General features: G+C 42.1%; 1 protein-coding gene across 2 annotated transcripts in view; it reads left to right on the forward strand.

Annotated features, from left to right (window-relative positions):
* The window catches only part of LOC106566674 (metabotropic glutamate receptor 7), a 143,923-nt gene extending 133,435 nt beyond the window's left edge, over positions 1 to 10,488 (forward strand). For both annotated transcript variants that reach the window (XM_045693027.1, XM_014134936.2), the window contains one exon: positions 9,261 to 10,488. In XM_045693027.1, coding sequence (XP_045548983.1) covers positions 9,261 to 9,351 — 91 coding nt within the window. In that variant the 3' untranslated portion in view covers positions 9,352 to 10,488. The remainder of the gene's footprint in view (positions 1 to 9,260) is intronic.
* Positions 10,489 to 21,635: the final 11,147 nt, after the last annotated feature.

Raw genomic sequence — 21,635 nt, forward strand, 5'->3', positions numbered from 1 at the left:
GTAGAGTATCTCATGATAAACTGTAGACCACACTACCTACCTAGAGAGTTTTCATCTCTATTTTTCGTAGCTGTTTACATACCACCACAGTCAGAGGCTGGCACTAAGACAGCATTGAATGAGCTGTATTCCAACATAAGCAAACAAGAAAACGCCGACCCAGAGGCAGCGCTCCTTGTAGCCAGGGACTTTAATGCAGGGAAACTTAAATCAGTTTTACCAAATTTCTATCAGCATATTTAAATGTGCAACCAGAGGGGAAAAAAACTCTGGACCAGCTTTACTCCACACACATACAAAGCTCTCCCTCGCCCTCCATTTGGCAAATCTGACCATAATTCTATCCTCCTGATTCCTGCTTACAAGCTAAAATTAAAGCAGGAAGCACCAGTGACTAGATCAATAAAAAAGTGGTCAGATGAAGCAGACACTAAGCTACAGGACTGTTTTGCTAGCACAGACTGGAATATATTCCGGGATTCCTCTGATGGCATTGAGGAGTACACCACATCAGTCATTGGCTTCATCAATAAGTGCATCGATGACGTCGTCCCCACAGTGACTGTACTGTACTTACATACCCCAACCAGAAGCCATGGATTACAGGCAACATCCGCACTGAGCTAAAGGCTAGAGCTGCCGCTTTCAAGGAGTAGGACTCTAACCCAGAAGCTTGTAAGAAATCCCGCTATGCCCTCCGACGAACCATCAAACAGGCAAAGCGCCAATACAGGACTAAGATCAAATCGTACTGCACCGGCTCTGACGCTCGTCTGATGTGGCAGGGCTTGCAAACCATTACAGACTACAAAGGGAAGCACAGCCGAGAGCTGCCCAGTGACACGAGGCTACCAGTCGAGCTAAACTACTTCTATGCTCGCTTCGAGGCAAATAACTATGAAACATGCATGCGAGCACCAGCTGTTCTGGAAGACTGTGATCACGCTCTCTGCAGCCGATGTGAGTAAGACCTTTAAACAGGTCAACATTCACAAGGCCGCGGGGGCAGACGGATTACCAGGACGTGTACCACGAGCATGCGCTGACCAACTGGCAAGTGTCTTCACTGACATTTTCAACCTCTTCCTGTCTGAGTCTGTAATACCAACATGTTTTAAGCAGACCCCCATAGTGCCTGTGCCCAAGAACACCAAGGTAACCTGCCTAAACGACTACCGAACCGTAGCACTCACGTCTGTAGCCATGAAGTGCTTCGAAAGGATGGTCATGGCTCACATCAACACCATTATCCCAGAAACCCTAGACCCACTCCAATTTGCATACGTCCGCAACAGATCCACAGATGATGCAATCTCTATTGCGCTCCACACTGCCCTTTCCCACCTGGACAAAAGGAACACCTATGGGAGAATGCGATTCATTGACTACAGCTCAGTGTTCAACACCATAGTGCCCTCAAAGCTCATCAATAAGCTAAGGACCCTGGGACTAAACACCTTCCTCTGCAACTGGATCCTGGACTTCCTGACGGGCCACCGCCAGGTGGTAAGGGTAGGTAACAACACGTCCACCACACTGATCCTCAACACAGAGGCCCCTCAGGGGTCTGTGCTCAATCCTCTCCTGTACTCCCTGTTGACTCATGACTGCACGGCCAGGCATGACTCCAACACCATCATTAAGTTTGCTGATGACACAACAGTGGTAGGCCTGATCACCGACAACATCGAGACAGCCTATAGGGAGGAGGTCAGAGACCAGGCTGTGTGGTGCAAGGACAACAACCTCTCCCTCAACGTGATCAAGACAAAGGAGATGATTGTGGACTACAGGAAAAAGAGGACCGAGCACACCCCCATTCTCATCGACGGGGCTGCAGTGGAGCAGGTTGAGAGCTTCAAGTTCCTTGGTGTCCACATCATCAACAAACTAACATTTTTTTATTTATTTTTTATTTAACCTTTATTTAACCAGGTAGACTAGTTGAGAACAAGTTCTCATTTACAACTGCGACATTGCCAAGATTAAGCAAAGCAGTTCGACATACAACAACACAGAGTTACACATGGAATAAACAAACATACAGTCAATAATACAGTACAAAAAGTATATATACAGTGTGTGCAAATGAGGTAAGATAAGGGCGGTAAGGCAATAAATAGGCCATGGTGGCAAAGTAATTACAATATACCAATTCAACTCTGGAGTGGGCACAAAGGAGCAAGATAAATAAATACAGTATGGGGATAAGGTAGTTGGATGGGCTATTTACAGATGGGCTATGTACAGGTGCAGTGATCTGTGAGCTGCTCTGACAGGTGCTTAAAGCTAGCGGGAGATTTTTGATTTTTACAGTTTGTTCCAGTCATTGGCAGCAGAGAACTGGAAGGAAAGGCAGCCAAAGGAGGAAATGGCTTTGGGGGTGACCAGTGAGATATACCTGCTGGAGCGCGTGCTACGGGTGTGTGCTGCTATGGTGACCAGTGAGCTGAGATAAGGCAGGGCTTTACCTAGCAAAGACTTGTAGATGACCTGGAGCCAGTGGGTTTGGCGACGAGTATGAAGCGAGGGCCAGTCAACGAGAGCATACAGGTCGCAGTGGTGGGTAGTATATGGGGCTTTGGTGACAAAACAGATGGCACTGTGATAGACTGCATCCAATTTGTTTAGTAGAGTGTTGGAGGCTATTTTGTAAATGACATTGCCGAAGTCGAGGATTGGTAGTTTGGTCAGTTTTACAAGGGTATGTTTGGCAGCATGAGTGAAGGATGCTTTGTTGCGAAATAGGAAGCCGATTCTAGATTAAATTTTGTATTGGAGATGCTTAATGTGAGTCTGGAAGGAGAGTTTATAGTCTAGCCAGACACCTAGGTATTTGTAGTTGTCCACATATTCTAAGTCAGAACCGTCCGGAGTAGTGATGCTGGATGAGCGGGCAGGTGCGGGCAGCGATCAGTTGAAGAGCATGCATTTAGTTTTACTTGCATTTAAGAGCAGTTGGAGGCCACGGAAGGAGAGTTGTATGGCATTGAAGCTCGTCTGGAGGTAAGTTAACAAAGTGTCCAAAGAAGGGCCAGAAGTATACAGAATGGTGTCGTCTGCGTAGAGGTGGATCAGAGAATCACCAGTAGCAAGAGCGACATCATTGATGTATACAGAGAAGAGAGTCGGCCCGAGAATTGAACCCTGTGGCACCCCCATAGAGACTGCCAGAGGTCCGGACAACAGGCCCTCCAGTGAAAGCACACCAAGACAGTCGTGAAGAGGGCACGACAAAACCTATTCCCCCTCAGGAGACTGAAAAGATTTGGCATGGGTCCTCATATCCTCAAAAAGGTTCTACAGTTGCACCATCGAGAGCATCCTGACTGGTTGCATCACTGCCTGGTACGGCAACTGCTCTGCCTTCGACTGCCCAGTACATCACTGGGGCAAAGCTTCCTGCCATCCAGGACCTCTATACCAGGCAGTGTCAGAGGAAGGCCCTAAAAATTGTCAATGACTCCAGCCACCCTAGTCATAGACTGTTCTCTCTGCTACCGCACGGCAAGCGGTACCGGAGCGCCAAGTCTAGGTCCAAGAGGCTTCTAAACAGCTTTCACCCCCAAGCCATAAGACTCCTGAACACCTAATACAACTCTGAGCAGTTGTATTAATATAAAATATATATATTATTTTGCTAATTGTTTTTGCTCATCTTCATCAAGTGTGCCAATCATTTTGGACCTAACTGTACCTGTGATGGACAGGATTAACGTAAACCAGTTTAAATCGCCCTATACTATCTCCATGCTCGCCTCATTTTTCTAGACTAAATCAAGAAATGATTGACAGGCCATGGTAACACATCACGGTTTCCATCGACCTTATTTTCTCCGTCTCTACTAATCACCTGGCACACACCGCACATGGCATCAACAGGTGCTGGCCTTCTCTCAATTCCACCTCTGATATGACAGCTATTCCTGAAAACGTCCTGTGATTGTCATTGTCGTCTGTGTAATGAGCTGGAGTGTGCGTGTGCGTATGAGTGAGTGAGTGAGTGAGTGAGTGAGTGAGTGAGTGAGTGAGTGAGTGAGTGAGTGAGTGAGTGAGTGAGTGAGTGAGTGAGTGAGTGAGTGAGTGAGTGAGTGAGTGAGTGAGTGCTTGCGTCATCAGGATGGCGACAGCGTCTCTCTGCCAGTCACACATGTGGCTCGTGGAGCGAACACACTGCGTAGGGGGGACAACCTCAACAGCTGTGGTAGCAGCACATCCAAATTCCCCAAGCAGAGCCCGAACGGCGCTCATCTCCGAGAGGCCCTCCCAAAAGTACACTGTGTTATCTGCTCTGTGCATCTGTAACCTTCTGTCTCCCTACACGCATGTTGCCTCGCATCCTCTCCTCTCTTCTTGCTTCCTCTCTCCTCCCCTCACCCTTCTATTTTAGCAGCAGTGGAAGTAACATTTATTAATGGTGAATTTATATACATGACCTCCCCTGAACTGTGGCTCCCTTGTCCCTGGAGACTGTACATCAGCCCCTATAACCGTCAAAGTGCCAAATAGTACCTTTCAGGAGGGATCCCCTCTGACTGATCTGACTCATAATGATTTAGAGTTATTAAGTTAGAGAATTAGTAGCTCTGAAGATTCTACAGGACATCACTATCGATATTAGTAAAAATATCTCTATGACTGTCCCTTACAGAGATGTAAGGATTTGCCCTGTAATTTAGAAATATTGGCGATGTCTCCTCTCTGTCCCGGCAGTGATTATGAGCAGAGATATATTGACCACATCAGACATGTGTGGATGAATTAACGATTTGTAGGTGCATATTTGTATTATGACCAATCAGTCAATACCATGACAAGGGAAAATGTACCCATGGGTGCCACAAACACGTTTGTTTTACTATCCTTGTGGGGACCAAACAATTGATTACCATTCCAAATCTAAAATCTAAACTAACACCTAAGCCTAAAATTGCCTTCATATACAGCTAAGACTGCAAAAGCATGTTGTACATCTACACATGTTTTATTCATCATAGTCACTGGCCAAGACTACAAAATAATTCTGGAAGGAAGTGGTAGGACTTTAATTGCATAGCCCATGGGAGTTGGTCACCATGGCAAGATTTAGAGCAGTAAGAAAAAAAGTTTACAGAGCTACACTATATATAAAAAAGTATGTTGACACCTCTTCAAATTAGTGGATTTGGCTATTTCAGCTACACTCGTTGCTGACAGGTGTATCAAATCAAGCACACAGCCATGCAATCTCCAAAGACAAACATTGGCAGAAGAATGGCCTTACTGAAGAGGTCAGTGACTTTCAGCGAGGATGCCACCTTTCCAACAAGTTAGTTCCACAAATATCTGCCCTGCTAGAGCTGCCCCGGTCAACTGTAAGTGCTGTTATTGTGAAGTGGGAACTTCTACCATGGCTCAGCCGCAAAGTGGTAGGCCACACAAGCTCACAGAATTGGACCGCCGAGTGCTGAAGCTGTCCTCGGTTGCAACACTCACTATCGAGTTCCAAACTGCCTCTGGAAACAATGTCAGCACAATAACTGGTCATCGTGAGCTTCATGAAATGGGTTTCCATGTCCGAGCAGCCGCATACAAGCCTAAGATCACCATGCCCAATGCCAAGCGTCAGCTGGAGTTGTGTAAAGCTCGCCGCCATTGGACTCTGGAGCAGTGTAAACGTGTTCTCTGGAGTGATGAATCACGCTTCATCGTCTGGCAGTCCAACGGACAGATCTGGGTTTGGCGGATTCCAGGAGAATGCTACCTGCCCCAATGCATAGTGCCAACTGTAAAGTTTGGTGGATAAGGAATAATGGTCTGGGGCTGTTTTTCATGGTTCAGGCTAGGCCCGTTAGTTCCAGTGAAGGGAAATCTTAATGCTACAGTGTACAATAACATTCTAGACAATTCTGTACTTCCAACTTTGTGTCAACAGTTTAGGAAAGACCCTTTCCTGTTTCAGCATGACAATGCCCCCATGCACAAAGCGAGGTCCATACAGAAATGGTTTGTCTGGATCGGTGTGGAAGAACTTGACTGGCTTGCACAGAGCCCTGACCTCAACCCCGTCGAACACCTTTGAGATGAATTGGAATGCCGACTGCGAGCCAGGCCTAATTGCCCAACTTCAGTGCCCGACCTCACTAATGCTCTTGTGGCTGAATGGAAGAAAGTCCTCGCATTAATGTTCCAACATCTAGTGGAAAGCCTTCCAAGAAGAGTGGAGGCTGTTATAGCAGCAAAGGGGGCACCAATTCTATATTAATGCCCATGATTTTGGAATAAGATGTTCGATGAGCAGGTGTCCACATACTTTTGGTCGTGTAGAGTATGTCTCTGCTTTAAGAAACGCAATGTGCATCGACCTCCATTAGACAGGAGAGAACACTGCATAGGTGGAGTAGTGCAGTACACAACACAGACATACCATTGTACCTACCTTGGTGCTCAGCAAAGTTGAGGTCCGTTTCCATGGCAATATAGAGACAGGGATCACATCAAATGCCCTAGCATTTGTTAGGTGCCCACTTGTGTGGTGTTTGTTTTGTTGCATCGCTAGTTAGTATCTGAAAATAGAGAGTTTGACTCAGAGGTGTTGCTGAAATTGAACAATGCACTGAACCAGGTAGCGATTGTGCAACGATTGTTAACAGTGTACGTTCACATGCAATGCATGAATGTATGATAGAGTTGCAGGGTATTTATATATTATGCATGTACTTTATGTCTTCTCTATTTACACTGCCTTCAGAAAGTATTCATACCCCTTGACTTATTTCACATTTTGTTGTCTTAAGTCCTGAATTTTATATATTTTTTCTCTCACTCATCTAGACACAATACCCCATAATGACAAAGTGAAAACATGTTTTTAGAAATGTTTGCAAATGTATCGGAAATGAAATACAGAAATGTAATTTCAACTGAACATAATTTTAAACGCAACATGCAACAATTTCTAAGATTTTACTGAGTTACAGTTCATATAAGGAAATCAGTAAATTGAAATAAATAGATTAGCCTCTAATCAATGGGTTTCACATGACTGAGCGAGGTTGCAGCCATGGGTGGGCCAATGAGGGCATAGGCCCACCCACTTGGGAGCCAGGCTCAGCCAATCAGAATATGTTTTTTTCCCCACATAACGGCTTTAATACAGACAGTAATACTCCTCAGTTGCATCAGCTGTACGGGTGGCTGTTCTCAGATGACTCCGCAGGTGAAGAAGCCGGATGTTGAGGTCCTGGGTTAGCGTGGTTACACGTGGTCTGCGGTTGTGAAACTGGTTGGACGTACTGCCAAATTCTCTAAAACGACGTTGGAGACAGCTTATGGTAGAGAAATGGACCTTAAATTATATGTCAACAGCTCTGGTGGACATTTCTGAAGTCAGCATACCAATTGCACACTCCCTCAAAAATGTGTGTTGTGTGACAAAACAGAACATTTTAGAGTGGCCTTTTATTGTCCCCAAGCACAAGGTGCAACAGTGTAAGGATCATGCTATTTAATCAACTTCTTGATATACCACACCTGTCAGGTGGATGGATTATCTTTGCAAAGGTGAAATGCTCACTAACAGGGATGTAAACAAATGTGTGATGTTTTTGTTGTTGAGAAATCCGCTTTTTGTGCGTATGGAACATTTCTGGAATCTTTTATTTCAGCTCATGAAACATTGGACCTACACTTTACATGTTGTATTTATATGTTTGTTGAGTAAGTATTCACACCCCTAAGTCAATACTTTGTAGAAGCACGTTTGGCGGCGATTAAAGCTTTGAGTCGTCTTGGGGATGTCTGTATCAGCTTTGCACATCTGGATTTGGGGATTTTCTCCTATTCTTCCTTGCAGATTTTATCAAGCGCTATTAAGTTAGATGGGGAGCGGCAGTGAACCACAATCTTCAAGTCTTTCCACAGATTTTCAATGGGATTCAAGTCTGGCCTTTGGCTGGGCCACTCAAGTACTTTCATATGAAGTCATCCCAGCATTGCTTTGGCGTATGCTTGGGGTCATTGTTTTGTTGGAACGTAAATCTTCGCCCCAGTCTAAGGTCGTTTACACTCTAAAGAAGTTTCCCATCAAGGATTTTATCTGTATTTGGCTCCATTCATTGTTCCCTCTATTCTTACCAGTCTACCAGTCCCTGCCACTGAAAAGCATCCCATAGCATGATGCTGCCACCACCGTGCTTTACGGTAAGGGTGATGTTCAACGTGTGATGAGCTGTGCCTGGTTTTCTCCAGTCATAGCGCTTTGCATTCAGAATACAGAATATTTTGCCCTATGCCCCTTTTGCCCTATGTTTCTTGTGCCTTTTGGCCAATTTGAGGGGCGGCAGGGTAGCCTAGTGGTTAGAGCGTTGGGCTAGTAACCGAAAGGTTGTGAGTTCAAATCCCTGAGCTGACAAGGTACAAATCTGTTGTTCTGCCCCTGAACAAGGCAGTTAATCCACTGTTCCTAGGCCATCATTGAAAATAAGATTTTTTTCTTAACTTACTTGCCTAGTTAAATAAAGGTAAAAAAAAATTCCAGGTGTGCTGTTGTGTCTTTTTCTCAGGAGTGGCTTCCGTCTGGCCACTCTCCCATAAAGCCCAGATCGGTGAAGTGCTGTAGAGATTGTTGTCATTCTGGCAGGTTATATGATCTCAGCAAAGGTCACCTCCCTGGCCAAGGTCCTTCTTGCCCTGTTGCTCAGTTTAGTCGACAACCAGCTCTAGGCAGAGTCTGGGTAGTTCCACATTTCTTCAATTTCCCAATGATGGAGACCACTGTGGTCTTAAAAACTTTCAACACTCTAGAAATTGTTTTACACCCTTCCCCAGATATATGCCTCATCACAATTCTATCTCGGAGATCTATGAACAGTGCCTTGGACTTCATGGTATAGTTTCTGCTCTGACATGCAGCCAACTGTGGGACCTTATATAGACAGGTGCATTTCTTCATAAATCATGTCCAAACAATTGAATTGGCCAGAGGTGGACTCCAATACAGTTGTCATGACATCTCAAGGATGATCAAAGGAAATTGGATGCACCTGATACTTATGTAAATGAGATATTTCTGTATTTCATTTTCAATAGATTTGCAAACATTTCTAAAAACATGTTTTGACTTTGTCATTATTGGGGTAATGTGGAATAAGTGAATGGGTATGAATACTTTCTGAAGGCACTTTATGTCTGCGTATGTTTGTCCATTGCTTATTGTATTTTCTTGCACTGTTATAATAATCTTATAATCATTATAATCTTTGACCTACCTTGCTTCTCAGGTCAAGCTACGAAGAAAACATATGTGAGTTACAACAACCTCAGGATCTAATGGCCTCCCAGGGAATGCTCCGTGTCCTTACTCTGGGATGATGACCATAACTGAGGAGCACAGGAAGAGAAGACTGGCAGGGGTAGGGGCAGTGGCAGGCTGCCTAGATATTACTATGGTCTCCAGGACTGTGAATGGTGTCAACCTTTATCGTTTTTGTCTTCTGAAGAGGAAGATGAAGGGGGAAAGGTAAAATGGAGGGATGGAGATATTTGATATGAGCAGTGAATGATGAAGAGATAGCTAGCTGTAGGATCGTAACTGGGCCCTGATCCATGCTGTTCTGTTCTGATCTGTTCTAGAACCAGACTGTGGGTTCTTAGAACCTCTGTAGTGTGCTCCCTTTATCTCTGAAACAGTCAGTGATGTGAACAACCTCTGTGATACAGGAGTCAGTCTAAGTAATCCCTGAGAAAAAAAAAGAAGACTGGACAGTTTATTTAAATGTTTTTTTTTGTTGTAATATCCATTAAAGCCATATTCTCTTGCAGTGCCCATGGTTTGTTTTTAAGTTAAGTGAGGTTTCTTCTGAGTTCCTTGTGCCTGATCTTACATTTTTTCAACATAATATTATGTTGAATTTCGACCTTGACTGAATCATCATGACTAGCAAGCTCTGCCACATGCGTTTAGTTTTTATGAAATCCACTCACATCAATCATTTTAACATGAATAACTATGTCAGCGTGAGGAGCAATGTATCTATATTTTTTGTAAATATCTGAGAGTATTTTCATGTTTGGATAACAACAACAAAATATCCAGTATATGTTTAATTGGCTTTGGATCGTAATTAAAAAGCAGCACAAACTGTTCACATTGCATGTGCGAATGTATGTCTGTTCTATTTGATGTAAAACAAAAGAAAAGAGAAATAAATTCTGAAATGACTATGATCTTAAGCATCATTCTGAAGTTTATTAATTTCTTTTAAAGAAATGACTTGATTCATAACAGAATATGGCTTTAATCTGTTAGTAAAATGGACCCCTCTGCATCTGTCAGCATGTTGGTTTTATATAGTTTTGTACTTTATGCTTAATTATCAATGGTGTGGGAAGAAAACCTATCTGAACAATCATGCAAGTATGTTGTGAAGTTGTCTGTCCAATTATCAACATGTAATAAAATCATTTTGTTATCTTTTATACAATTAAACAAGGCGGAACCTAATCGTTATTTGTGTGCATGTGTGTGTGTTTGTGTCAATATTCTTGTACTGGCGTGAGTGTGGCGTGAGGGGGCATGTGTGCATGCATATTTATGTGTGTGCGTATGCGTGTGTGTGTGCTTGCATGCATTCACATGCATGTGTTTGTGTTTGCACGTGTGTCTAATAGAGAGATTAACAGCTGTGTTTGCACTGATGCATGGGTAAATACCATTAATCAGTGTTTTGTTTATGGCTTCATGTAAACTGATGACAATGTAATCTGCTCATTTTGTGTCTCACCCTGTGAATGCCACATTATCAGGCTCACTGAGCTACGCTGTCATGCAGAGGAGATGGGTTCCTGGGAGATAGATAAACTATGTCCACTAGCTGGCCCATTTCTTCCACTACCCCCTCTGTTTCTGTTTGTCTCTTTTTATGCCTCTCTCTCTCTCTCTCTCTCTTCATCCTCTCGCTCCCTCTTTCCACCCTCACTCTCTCTCACTCTCTTCCACCCTCACTTTCTCCCAACCTGACTCTCTTCCCTTTTCAGCCTCTCCCTCAGCCTCCTCTTTTCCCAACACCAATACTCTGTATGTTGAAAATGAAAAAGCCTATTTTAAAGCTGCAAGCAGCGTTGCTGGGGTTCAGCTGTGTGTCCACTGTGCCACCATCAGGACAAATTGGACACGTTGCCCTAGGATGAGCTACTTCTGTACTGTTTACCACGCTTGCCAGATATCAGAACTCAACATCACACAGGTCATTCAATATTATGCTTTTGTGGTATTTTGGACCATTTTCAATGGTGTTTACTATTTTAAATGTCTTGTTATTCAGGACCGCTGGGCAAATTTTGCACCAAATGTGGTATCTATATCATCCATGTACCCATGTCTTTAAACTCAACATTTTCCAGGACTCCAGCTCAAACAATATGGCTGCTATGATCCAATGAGCTTCCATTCATTGTTTTTCAATGCCACCATGTGGCATAACATAACCATACTTCACAGTTTAGCTAGACTCATATCCCTGAGCATGTGCCAAACTTCATCACTCTGAATCGAACAAATTAAGAGATATAAACATGTACCCATTACAGCGGCGGCAGGGTAGCCTAGTGGTTAGAGTGTTGGGTGAGTAACTGAAAGGTTGCAAGTTCAAATCCCTGAGCTGACAAGGTACGAATCTGTCGTTCTGCCCCTGAACAAGGCAGTTAACCTACTGTTCCTTGGCCATCATTGAAAATAAGAATTTGTTCCTAACTGACTTGCCTAGTAAAATAAATAGTGCCAACGTGTGGTCAATTTGACTGTGTTGAGTCTTCACAGTATTTGGAGCATGTGTACCAAGTTTTGTTACAATACAAATTTTCCGTGACTGATTTATATGCATTTATGTGCCCGACCATGCCCACATGAATGCTTATTGGTCGATAGCGGCCATGTTGTTTTAGGAACTAGTCTGGATGTTGCGTTGGGAGAACTTTGTCCATAGATGCCACATATTAGGTTTCGTACAGATCTGTCATTCGGTGCCAGAGGAGTAGAATTTTAAGTGTTTTTCACAAAATTCTAAATGGTGGAAAATCCATCATGGCGGCCCTTGATGGTCCTTGAGGCAAATTTGTTCGTTGTAAGGAGAGGGACCTACAAACCGAATGTTATGACACTAGGTCAAAGTTTGCATGCTAAATCGATTGTTATAGCGCAACCATGTGGCCTGTTGGCATGGTATTGCATGAGAGGGTGTGACCCTTTTCCATCATGCCAGGTTGCACCTTCCTAGGCCTTATCATCTCAAGATAATTTGTATTTTCATTTGGCCTATCGGAAGAAGAGGAATAACAATAGTTAACTAAATAAATACAAAAGGGTTTCAACAGCTTAGCTGCTGAACCCCTAATAAGGTAAACACAATTTACCTCTTGTATGTGCCTGTACATGTACATTATTCTTTATTAACTACAATGCCTCACAATAGCTACATCCCCCTGAGAAACACGAAGTAAACCTGTTTGCTTACCATGTAAAGCCCCCTGGAGTCTATTACATAGACACATGACATGACGTATGACTGGGCATGCTGCTGCTGCAGTAATCTGCCTGTGTGTGTGTGTGTGTGTGTGTGTGTGTGTGTGTGTGTGTGTGTGTGTGTGTGTGTGTGTGTGTGTGTGTGTGTGTGTGTGTGTGTGTGTGTGTGTGTGTGTGTGTGTGTGTGTGTGTGTGTGTGTGTGTGTGTGTGTGTGTGTGTGTGTGTGTGTGTGTGTGTGTGTGTGTGTGTGTGTGTGTGTGTCAGAGGGAGAGGAGAAGAGAGGGAGAGAGGAGATCCATTCTCAGCACAGAGTTTCTGTTGTTTCCCATTAGCTGCGTCTGGCAACTCCCAGGTTCCTTTGAGACCAGATGGTCTTTACTTCTGAAATGTATAGTCTGTCATTCCTCTTGCGTGCAGCCAAGAAAAATCCCACTTATGCAATCGGTAGGGGCCCACATTTGGATTTGTGGCCCTCTGGGGGAAAAACTACAACAAATCAAACAAACTCCAAGAGCATTAATGAAAGAACAAACACAACAAACTGCCATTTTATTGGATGTTTTCAACAATTATCTGCACCTCAAACAATACTCTTCAGTATCTCAATAACAAACGGCAGACTTGAGGAGGTGGCAGTAATATTCTTAAGAGGAATTGATCTATGAAATTCAAGACTGGATATTCCTACCACTTCAAAAGAATGGAAATCAGGTTCCATTTTCGTTCTACACTAAAGACTCATAGAATTGTACTTGTGCTAAAGAGCCCGTTATGTAGATAGCCCACTTGAGTCTAGTGGGAGATTCAAGTAGGCTGAGATCAGAGAAAGTAAGGTAATCATGGTAGTCTGATAGCTATAAGCTTACACAAGGGAAAACTTTTAGCCAATAGCTTCTTTTTGTAGCCAATTTAACTTTATTTTTTGTAGACAGTTTTACTGGTTATACGTTTAGCCCAAATACTTTAAAATACTTTAAAAAGGCTATTTAAGGCTGTAGGTCGCAAGGTGTTTTCACCTTCTTATTGGACACCAAAGAAGTGTTCTAAAGAAGAATGGACACCCACAATTTCTGGAGTGTGTGACCTGGCTTAAAGCTTTCTGTTGTCTTGACTTTTACATTAGAATCCAATCTTCACTTGTGTCTGTTGTTTCTTTATACCACATCTAAGTTGCAGAACTCACAAACACAACCCAAGCTTTCCCCTCAGACTCTCCACACATCTCCGTTTATTCAAGCCTTCCTCATGTTGTCAGAACTCTGATGTGCTCTTTCACAGACAATTTACCAATGATGAGTCCAAATTAGCTCTGTTTCATGGCTCCTACTCTCTCCACTCTCCTATCTCTCCATAAATGTCCAATTATCCAACTCCAGCCATAGTGAAACCTTATCTGCTTCCCTCACTGGACGACTGGGCCAGATAGAGCAACTTCCTGTGGATTAAGCCACTCTTCCGTTCTCTCTTTATTTCTCGCTCTCTTTATCCCTTTGTCTTTCCCTCCATCTATCTTTATCTATCTAGCTATCAGCTAGGTGTAACATGTTATCTTTTTAATGGATGTCACTCTGTAGGTACTTACCATGCAGTAGCTACAGTAGCTAAATAGAATCACCCAGTTGCCCTTTTGCCCATTAATGCAATTCCACATATCAGTTACAGTAAATGGATGATAATGACAATGCTCAGGGAATAGGGATCTCTAATTGAGCAATACCAGAGAAAGTTCCCTCTTTTTCACTCCAACTCTCTCTATTAATGGCTGTGGGGTCTTCTGGTGTCAGCCCACTTCCATACCCTGGTCCACCCATCGCTCCATTTCTGCTGACACTGTACAGAGAGTGTGTCATAACGTTATTGCATTTTTAACCAGGGGAACGGAGCAGGCATTATTCTCATTACATTACTGTCTCCTGGTATATATTTAGTTGTCTCTGTTTTACTGCCTTTGCTTCCGAGAGGAGTTTAGTGGGTGGAGAGAATACGTTTGAAATCTGTTGGTTTGACATTCATTAGAGATATGGGTTGTGACAGTCTGCAATTAACTCAGTCATCTCCTTTATCTTCACCCGGGCTTGGCTGCTTGGCTGTGGAGTCTATTCTGCTCTGTATGGACGAAAGGATGGGTTTCTCCATATCTCTCGCTCTCTCTCTTTACTTCTCTCTCCACCTCTCTCTACTTCCCTCTCCTTCCCTCACTCCATGACTGCTAATTTCATTCTCTCTAGCGTCTAGCTGCTAATGATAATTTGGAAATCACATATCTGACGTTATGGCTATAATTGACTGATTGTGTTATTAAGATTGGCTGTGTGAGAAAGAAAACTCATTCTATTTGTAGCAGTAGTGCAGATGCAAACCGCTTTTCCCTCCACAAAAAAATAAATAAATCCATTAATTGAGAAAATGACTGCTGCGTGTTGACATTATGATTTCTGTGAATATGCTGCATATTTGTTTTGCTGTCGGCTGAATAAAATCTGTTGTTCACATGGCCAGAGCCTGCACATGTACTGCAAAAAGTCATGCATTTTTAAAAGCGAATCATAACACAGGTCCATGGCAAAGCAACAGCCAACAGCGTTTATGTGAAGGAAGATACATCTGTGGCCTAAACAAGAGGTGACAGAGATAAGTACACGCTGGCTGTGAAATATGATTAGAGCTAAGCCCTTGATTTCAAGGAGCATGGCAAAAACAATGCATTTCCACAACCCACACAAGTCACCACTTTTCAAGGGGAAAGGAATAAAAGGTTAGATAGAACTAGAAAACAACTGGAGAAATAAGAGGAATGTACACTCTTAGAAAAAAAGGTTCCAAAATTGTTCTTCGGCTGTTCCCAGAGGAGAACCGTTTTTGGTTCCAGGTAGAACCATTTTTTTGGTTTCAGTTAGAACCCTTTTGGGTTCCATATAGAACCCTCTGTGGAAGGGGTTCGTTATGCAACCCAAAATGGTTCTACCCGGAACCAAAAAAACGTTATTCAAAGGGTTCTCATACAGGGACAGGTGAAGAACAATTTTAGGTTCTAGATGGCACCTTTTATTCTAAAAGTGTAAAGCAGAGGAAGAAAGGAAGTAGTCTATGTTTACAATTAGACAATAAAGCATCTTTTTAATTTAAAAAAAGTATGTCCAGTCCAGTGAAAATCACCAGTCTAGTGTTTTGTTTGCAGGGAAAGGTTTTATATACTGTAATACATCTCGCTCTTGGACACTGCGGCCAAATCTTGACTTGAATTATGTGCACATAACTCAGAATTTTACACAAACCTATTGATCATTTTGCATGTTTCATGTGAAAGTTTGAATTAAGTGCTCGTATAATACCAATCTGAATTTGGCCATGAAATGTACTGTAATGTCAAATTGAAATTCAGTGTGACACATTTTTCAGTTGTCTCTGAAGTATAGATCACTCTAGATTTGATTAAACTCTTCACAAAGGCTACATTAATTATGTATCATCACAATGGAGATAATGGACCAGAGTACCAATTGAAGATGACTTCACAAAAACTCCTCATGACATGATCTCAAATATTAAATTATTGGAATGGAGCAGTCTTCCACATCGTCTGTGAAGAACGATAGTGAGTAGAATTTTCATTTATCTTCTCTATACTGCATATGATACAATCTACGTACAGTATTTCTAATCTAGTAACTTTTTATCTCCTCATGTAGTGTGTGTGCGTGTGTGTGTGTCTGTGTGTCTGTCCTTCCCTTTGATCCATCCATCCTATGATCCAGCTTCTAGAGTCCTGTTCCCCAGGGTTGCGGTCCCCTGAGTGGCCCCACACAGAGAACAGAAGGGGCCTGGCGAAGTCCAATTTCCACACTCACTGACCCAAACATACTCATCTGGCCCTCAGGGCCCCGGGAAACAGAGGACACACACCAAAGCACTCGGCAAACATGGAACAGGAGGGTGGACCATCACACAGTACTGTGTTGAGTACTGTGTTATATAAATATATATATATTATTGTCACATACACCAGATAGGTGCAGTGATATGTCTTGTTTTACAGGGTCATGGTAGTACAGCACCCCTGGAGCAAGTTAAGGTTCAGTGCCTTGCTCAAGGGCACATCCACACATTTTTCACCTTGTCGGCTCAGGTATTATATACTTTAGCTTCCTTCCACGCTTGTGACACATTCCTTTATGCTTTGGTTAAAGATATAGTAAATAGGGGTGGCAATTCAGTCTGTTATGATTCTCAATAGTTTCCCATCATGGTTGTCTATACCTGGTGGCTTATCATTATTGATGGATAACAATATTTTTTCCATCTCTCCCACATGAACTTGACCAAATTCAAATCAGCAATCCTTCTCTTTCATTGTTAATTTTTTTACTAAAAAAGGATGGTTCGCTGTTCAATGTTGTCATTTCACTTCTCAGTTTTTCCACTTAATTAGTGAAATAGTCATTGAAATAATGGGCAATATAATGGGCAATATCTAAAGGTTTTGTTCTGCCAATGATATAATTTAAGGTACTCCAAAGTCTTTTCCCATTGTGTTTTATGTAATTTATCTTGGTTTAGTAATGTAATTTCTTCTTCTTTTTATTAAGTCACAACTTTTCTCAATGTACAGTATGTCAACCAATCAGCTGAGCAGCCTGACTTGTTTGCCACCTCTTTTGCATAATTTCTTTGAACCATACCATTTTTCAATTCATCATCAATCCAGAGGCCTCTAACAGTTCCCAAGTTCATTTGTTAACAGGTGCATGATTGTCAATCATTTGCATTAATCATTTTACAAATACTTCCAGTGCTGCATCTGGATACCCTTTCTCATACACATCAGACCAACATACAGTAAATGTTTTACATCTTTAACAAAAGAGTCCTGAGAAAATATATTGAATGATCTCTTATAAATTACTTTAGGCCCAACCATTGCCACTTTGGCTTTCCTTGTTATTGCCACAATGTTATGGTCACTACAGCCAATGGGAACTGCTATGTTTTTGGAGAAATGCAGCATTAGTGAAGATATGATCTATATAAGTGGATGACACAGATCCAACACTATTGGTATGCCCTCTAGTTGGTTGAGTACTTGGTCATAGTACAGGCACTGGTCACAGCTAGTTGCTTACCAGTCAATGTTCAGTTCACCCAGAAAATAGACCTCCCTGTTAACATCACACACTATTAAACATTTCACACACATTATCTAGATACTGACTGTTAGCACTTGGTGGTATATAGAAACTAATGTTGAGTAACATTTTGGGAAGAAAATTTGGAGGATTTTGTTTTGGGATGCACAGGACAACCCTAATACAATATGTGGATATTGGGGAGATAAATGTGGTTTAATATCTAAAAAGAACAAAGAGTGTAAACACGTTGCAATAGTGATGATCTGTTGAACATCCTTTCTAAAGGTTGAAGATGGTTTAACAGCTGGTGCTGACATGACCTTAGTGCCGACTCATTATTATTGCAGTGTTCTCCTCCCCCTGTTCTAATCCCAGGCAAATTCCCCAATAACCTTTCACATGACAGTTTGTACTATTGCTTCAAACTCGTGCCGTGGCCTCCAATAAGGTATTGTCTAGTTCAGAATGTGGCTCACGCCTTATAAACCAGGGGGAGTAGTCAGTACATCTAAGACTATGTCATGTTTTCTTCCCATCCGAGCCCACTTCCAAGACAATTCACAACGTTCATATGAATGGGAGCTTTACTGTTCTTCTATGAGTGACAAAACATTATTCTCTCCACTCTGGAATGGATCCAATTTACGAGATAAGAATGGAAAATGCAATTAGCCTAAACTTTCGAAATATGTAAGGGAATTACAGAGGAAGTCTCACAGTTGTTCCAATTTATCACATTTTTCTGATTATAATTGTCACTCCGGAGATGACTTTACACGTGTTATTGTGTGGTGAATTAAAGAGGAATCCTTTCATTACTTATAGGCTATTAACAAATGGCTCATTTCAGGAACAAGTGTGAGTTTGAGTTGAATGTGATAACAACAGTGATATACTGCTGAGAAGATGTGGTTGTGCAGCATGGCCCTCTGGGTAACACTTTTCTGTTGCTTTTGGATGAAATTAAGAGCAGAAATGTTTAATGTGACAACCACATAATTTTGAGTGACATAGCCATCCTCAGAATAATTATCATCTGCATTATTACCGTATTAACACCTATAATAAATAGTGTAAATCAATCCCAGTTCCTACTGTTGCTATCCATTTTCAATGTGACTTCATGTCATGATATTTCTGAAGTACTGTATTTTATGTCTGACTCATACAAATTATTATTTTGTGTTTTGTTTGCAGGTTAGAGTTTTTTTGTCTTGAATCTTGTTCTGGAGGCAGCTCTACAGAGTGGTCACTAGCTGGCACAGCCACTAAGTCATAAAATCTGATTTAAAACGTAATCCTAACCTTAACCCTAACCTTAAACACACTGCTAACCCTCATGCCTAACCCTTACCTTAAAGTAAGACTAAAAAGCACATTTTTGTTATCATTAATTTTTACAATGTAGACAATTTTGACTTTGCGGCAATATAGCCAATTTTGAAATGGCCATGCTCTGCCTCCAGGACAAGACTCATGATAACAAACGTCAACCTGCGTTTTGTGTAGTGTTGCTCTGGTTTGGAACCCACTCCCTTACAAAGGTGTGTTACTGCCATCTTCTGGTTTGTGTTTATCTCAGTGATAATGCATGGGGTGTGGAAAGGGTTTATCCAATATTGAACTTTTTCACTAGATGGCACTGTGTTCACCATCAATAGATAATAATGTAATCCATATTGGTGGCAACGAATTGTCTCTGGTTATTTAAAAAAAAAAAATGTCTTTACCTTTATTTAACCAGGTAGGCTAGTTGAGAACAAGTTCTCATTTAAAACTGCGACCTGGCCAAGATAAAGCAAAGCAGTGCGACACATACAACAACACAGAGTTACACATGGAATAAACAAGCGTACAGTCAATAACACAATAGAAAAAAAGAAAGTCTATATACAGTGTGTGCAAATGGCGTGAGGAGGTAAGGCAATAAATAGGCCATAGTAGCAAGTAATTACAATTTAGAAAATTAACACTGGAGTGATTGATGTGCAGATGATGATGTGCAAGTAGAAATACTGGTGTGCAAAAGAGCAGAAAAGTAAATAAAAACCTTATGTCCTGATTCTCCACCCTTTTCCAGAACTGTGTACATAGATTTAAATCATAGGATTGGTGCAAACTTTGGCTGGAGGTACAAACCCATGTGACAAAGTGTGGAGAGAAGTGGAGAATCGGTATGCAGCTAATGGTCCTGTGAAAAGAGTGTCTAGTGAATTTCAACCTTTTCTTACCCAGGGCAAACTGGCACCTCAGGGACCCCCATCACACGTTACCAAAAAAATGTATGATGTCTGATCTTATCATCAGATGAAGGATAATGGCAAGAAGTAATCAACATTCTAAAATTAATAGATTTGGTTGATATTTTTTCATTATTTTCACCTCCCCACATTATACATGGAAGAGGATGTGTTAACTCTAACATAGCCTATTAGCTAGAAATGTAATGCCAAACACATTTTTGCCAAGGGGGCGATTCCAACCCAAGGTAAGAGTGTGTAAATGGAACATAATTCTCTTTTCTGCCTTTTCTCTCTACGGTAGCCTGACCTTGAATTTAAGCATCAGAATACCATGCTCTTCACCCGCTATTCGTTGGGGATGGAGATCAAAGAAATGAAGGTCTGGCGGAGGTGTGTCTACAGATAAGACATATACTGACTTTGACTTAATTCCCTCATAATTCCACCATCTTTACATGAAACGATGAGTAAGGTTCTTGATTTGTGATTTATAGAATGTTTTAATTATATGCCCAGATTTTTTACTGTATTATATACATTTTGTATTGTGTTAAATATTAGCCACTATTCGTAGCAACCATCAGTTGTATCCACATACATTTAAAACTGTCACTGGCTTTAGTGTTAGTTTGCCTGCAAAGCCCGTTACGCACTTGTATAAAGTAAGTCTGAATACCAACTACTTAGAAGTGTGTAGTCTGAATCAGGCCCTTAGAGCAGCTGTTTAGTTGGTTAAACAAAGGTTAGCCATGTGTTGTCAAAAATGTATGTTCAAGTCAAGAAAGCTTACCAGCGGGGCCTCCTGAGTGGCGCAGTGGGCTTCACTACAGACCTGAGTTCGATCCCACGCTGTGTCACAGCTGGCCGTGACCAGGCGACCCATGAGGCGACCCACAATTGGCCCAGTGTCATCCGGATTAGGGGAGGGTTTGGCTGGCTGGGATTTCCTTGTCCCATCGTGATCTAGCAACTCCTTGTGGCGGGCTGGGCGCCTTCAACCTGACGCTGGTTGCCAGCTGGACGGTGTTTACTCGGACACATTGGTGCTGCCGGCTTCCGGGTTAAGCAAGTAGTGTGTCAAGAAGCAGTGTGGCTTGGCAGGGTCGTGTTGGAGGACGCATGGCTCTTAACTTCGTAGGGGATTTGCAGCGATGGGACAAGACTGTAACTACCAATTGGATATCACAAAAAAGGGGTAAAAGTACAACAAAAAAATAAAGCTTACCAGCAGCCAGCTGCACTGGTAGCCTGTTCGCAGGTGCTTTTCATAGCCATATACTCCAATGAGTGTAATTAGCTACAATGAGTGTAATTAGCTCAATATTAGGAGTTGAGAAATTAAATTGACGTCATTAGAAAGAAAATATATGTGATCCTGGTGCCACAAAATAATCAAAAAGTCTGACTGCACAGAGATGCTTGGGAAAATGGTCACAACTGAGGACCAGCGTATGTTTCAGGGTAGGGGGGGTGTATCTGAGCTCCATCAGCTAGGACTTGACAATGGTTAATTAATCAAATCTCCCCATTCTTGCTCAATTTGACAAGCCTTCTCAAACAGCTACAACTGTATACTGTATGCATTCACACATCAAGACTTCTCTTGAGTTGGGCTCGGGGATGGAACAACTGTTGAATATCTGAGCTTGTGGTTGTTTGTGAGGGAAGGGTGGTGTGTGTGTGTGTCCCACATCTGTTGCAATGGTGTAATGATGTTAGGGACAATACAGGATGAATCACAATAATTGTTTGCCAAAAGAAATTGT

The sequence above is a fragment of the Salmo salar genome, chromosome ssa13 (assembly GCF_905237065.1).
Source record: "Salmo salar chromosome ssa13, Ssal_v3.1, whole genome shotgun sequence".
Lineage (NCBI taxonomy): Eukaryota > Metazoa > Chordata > Actinopteri > Salmoniformes > Salmonidae > Salmo > Salmo salar.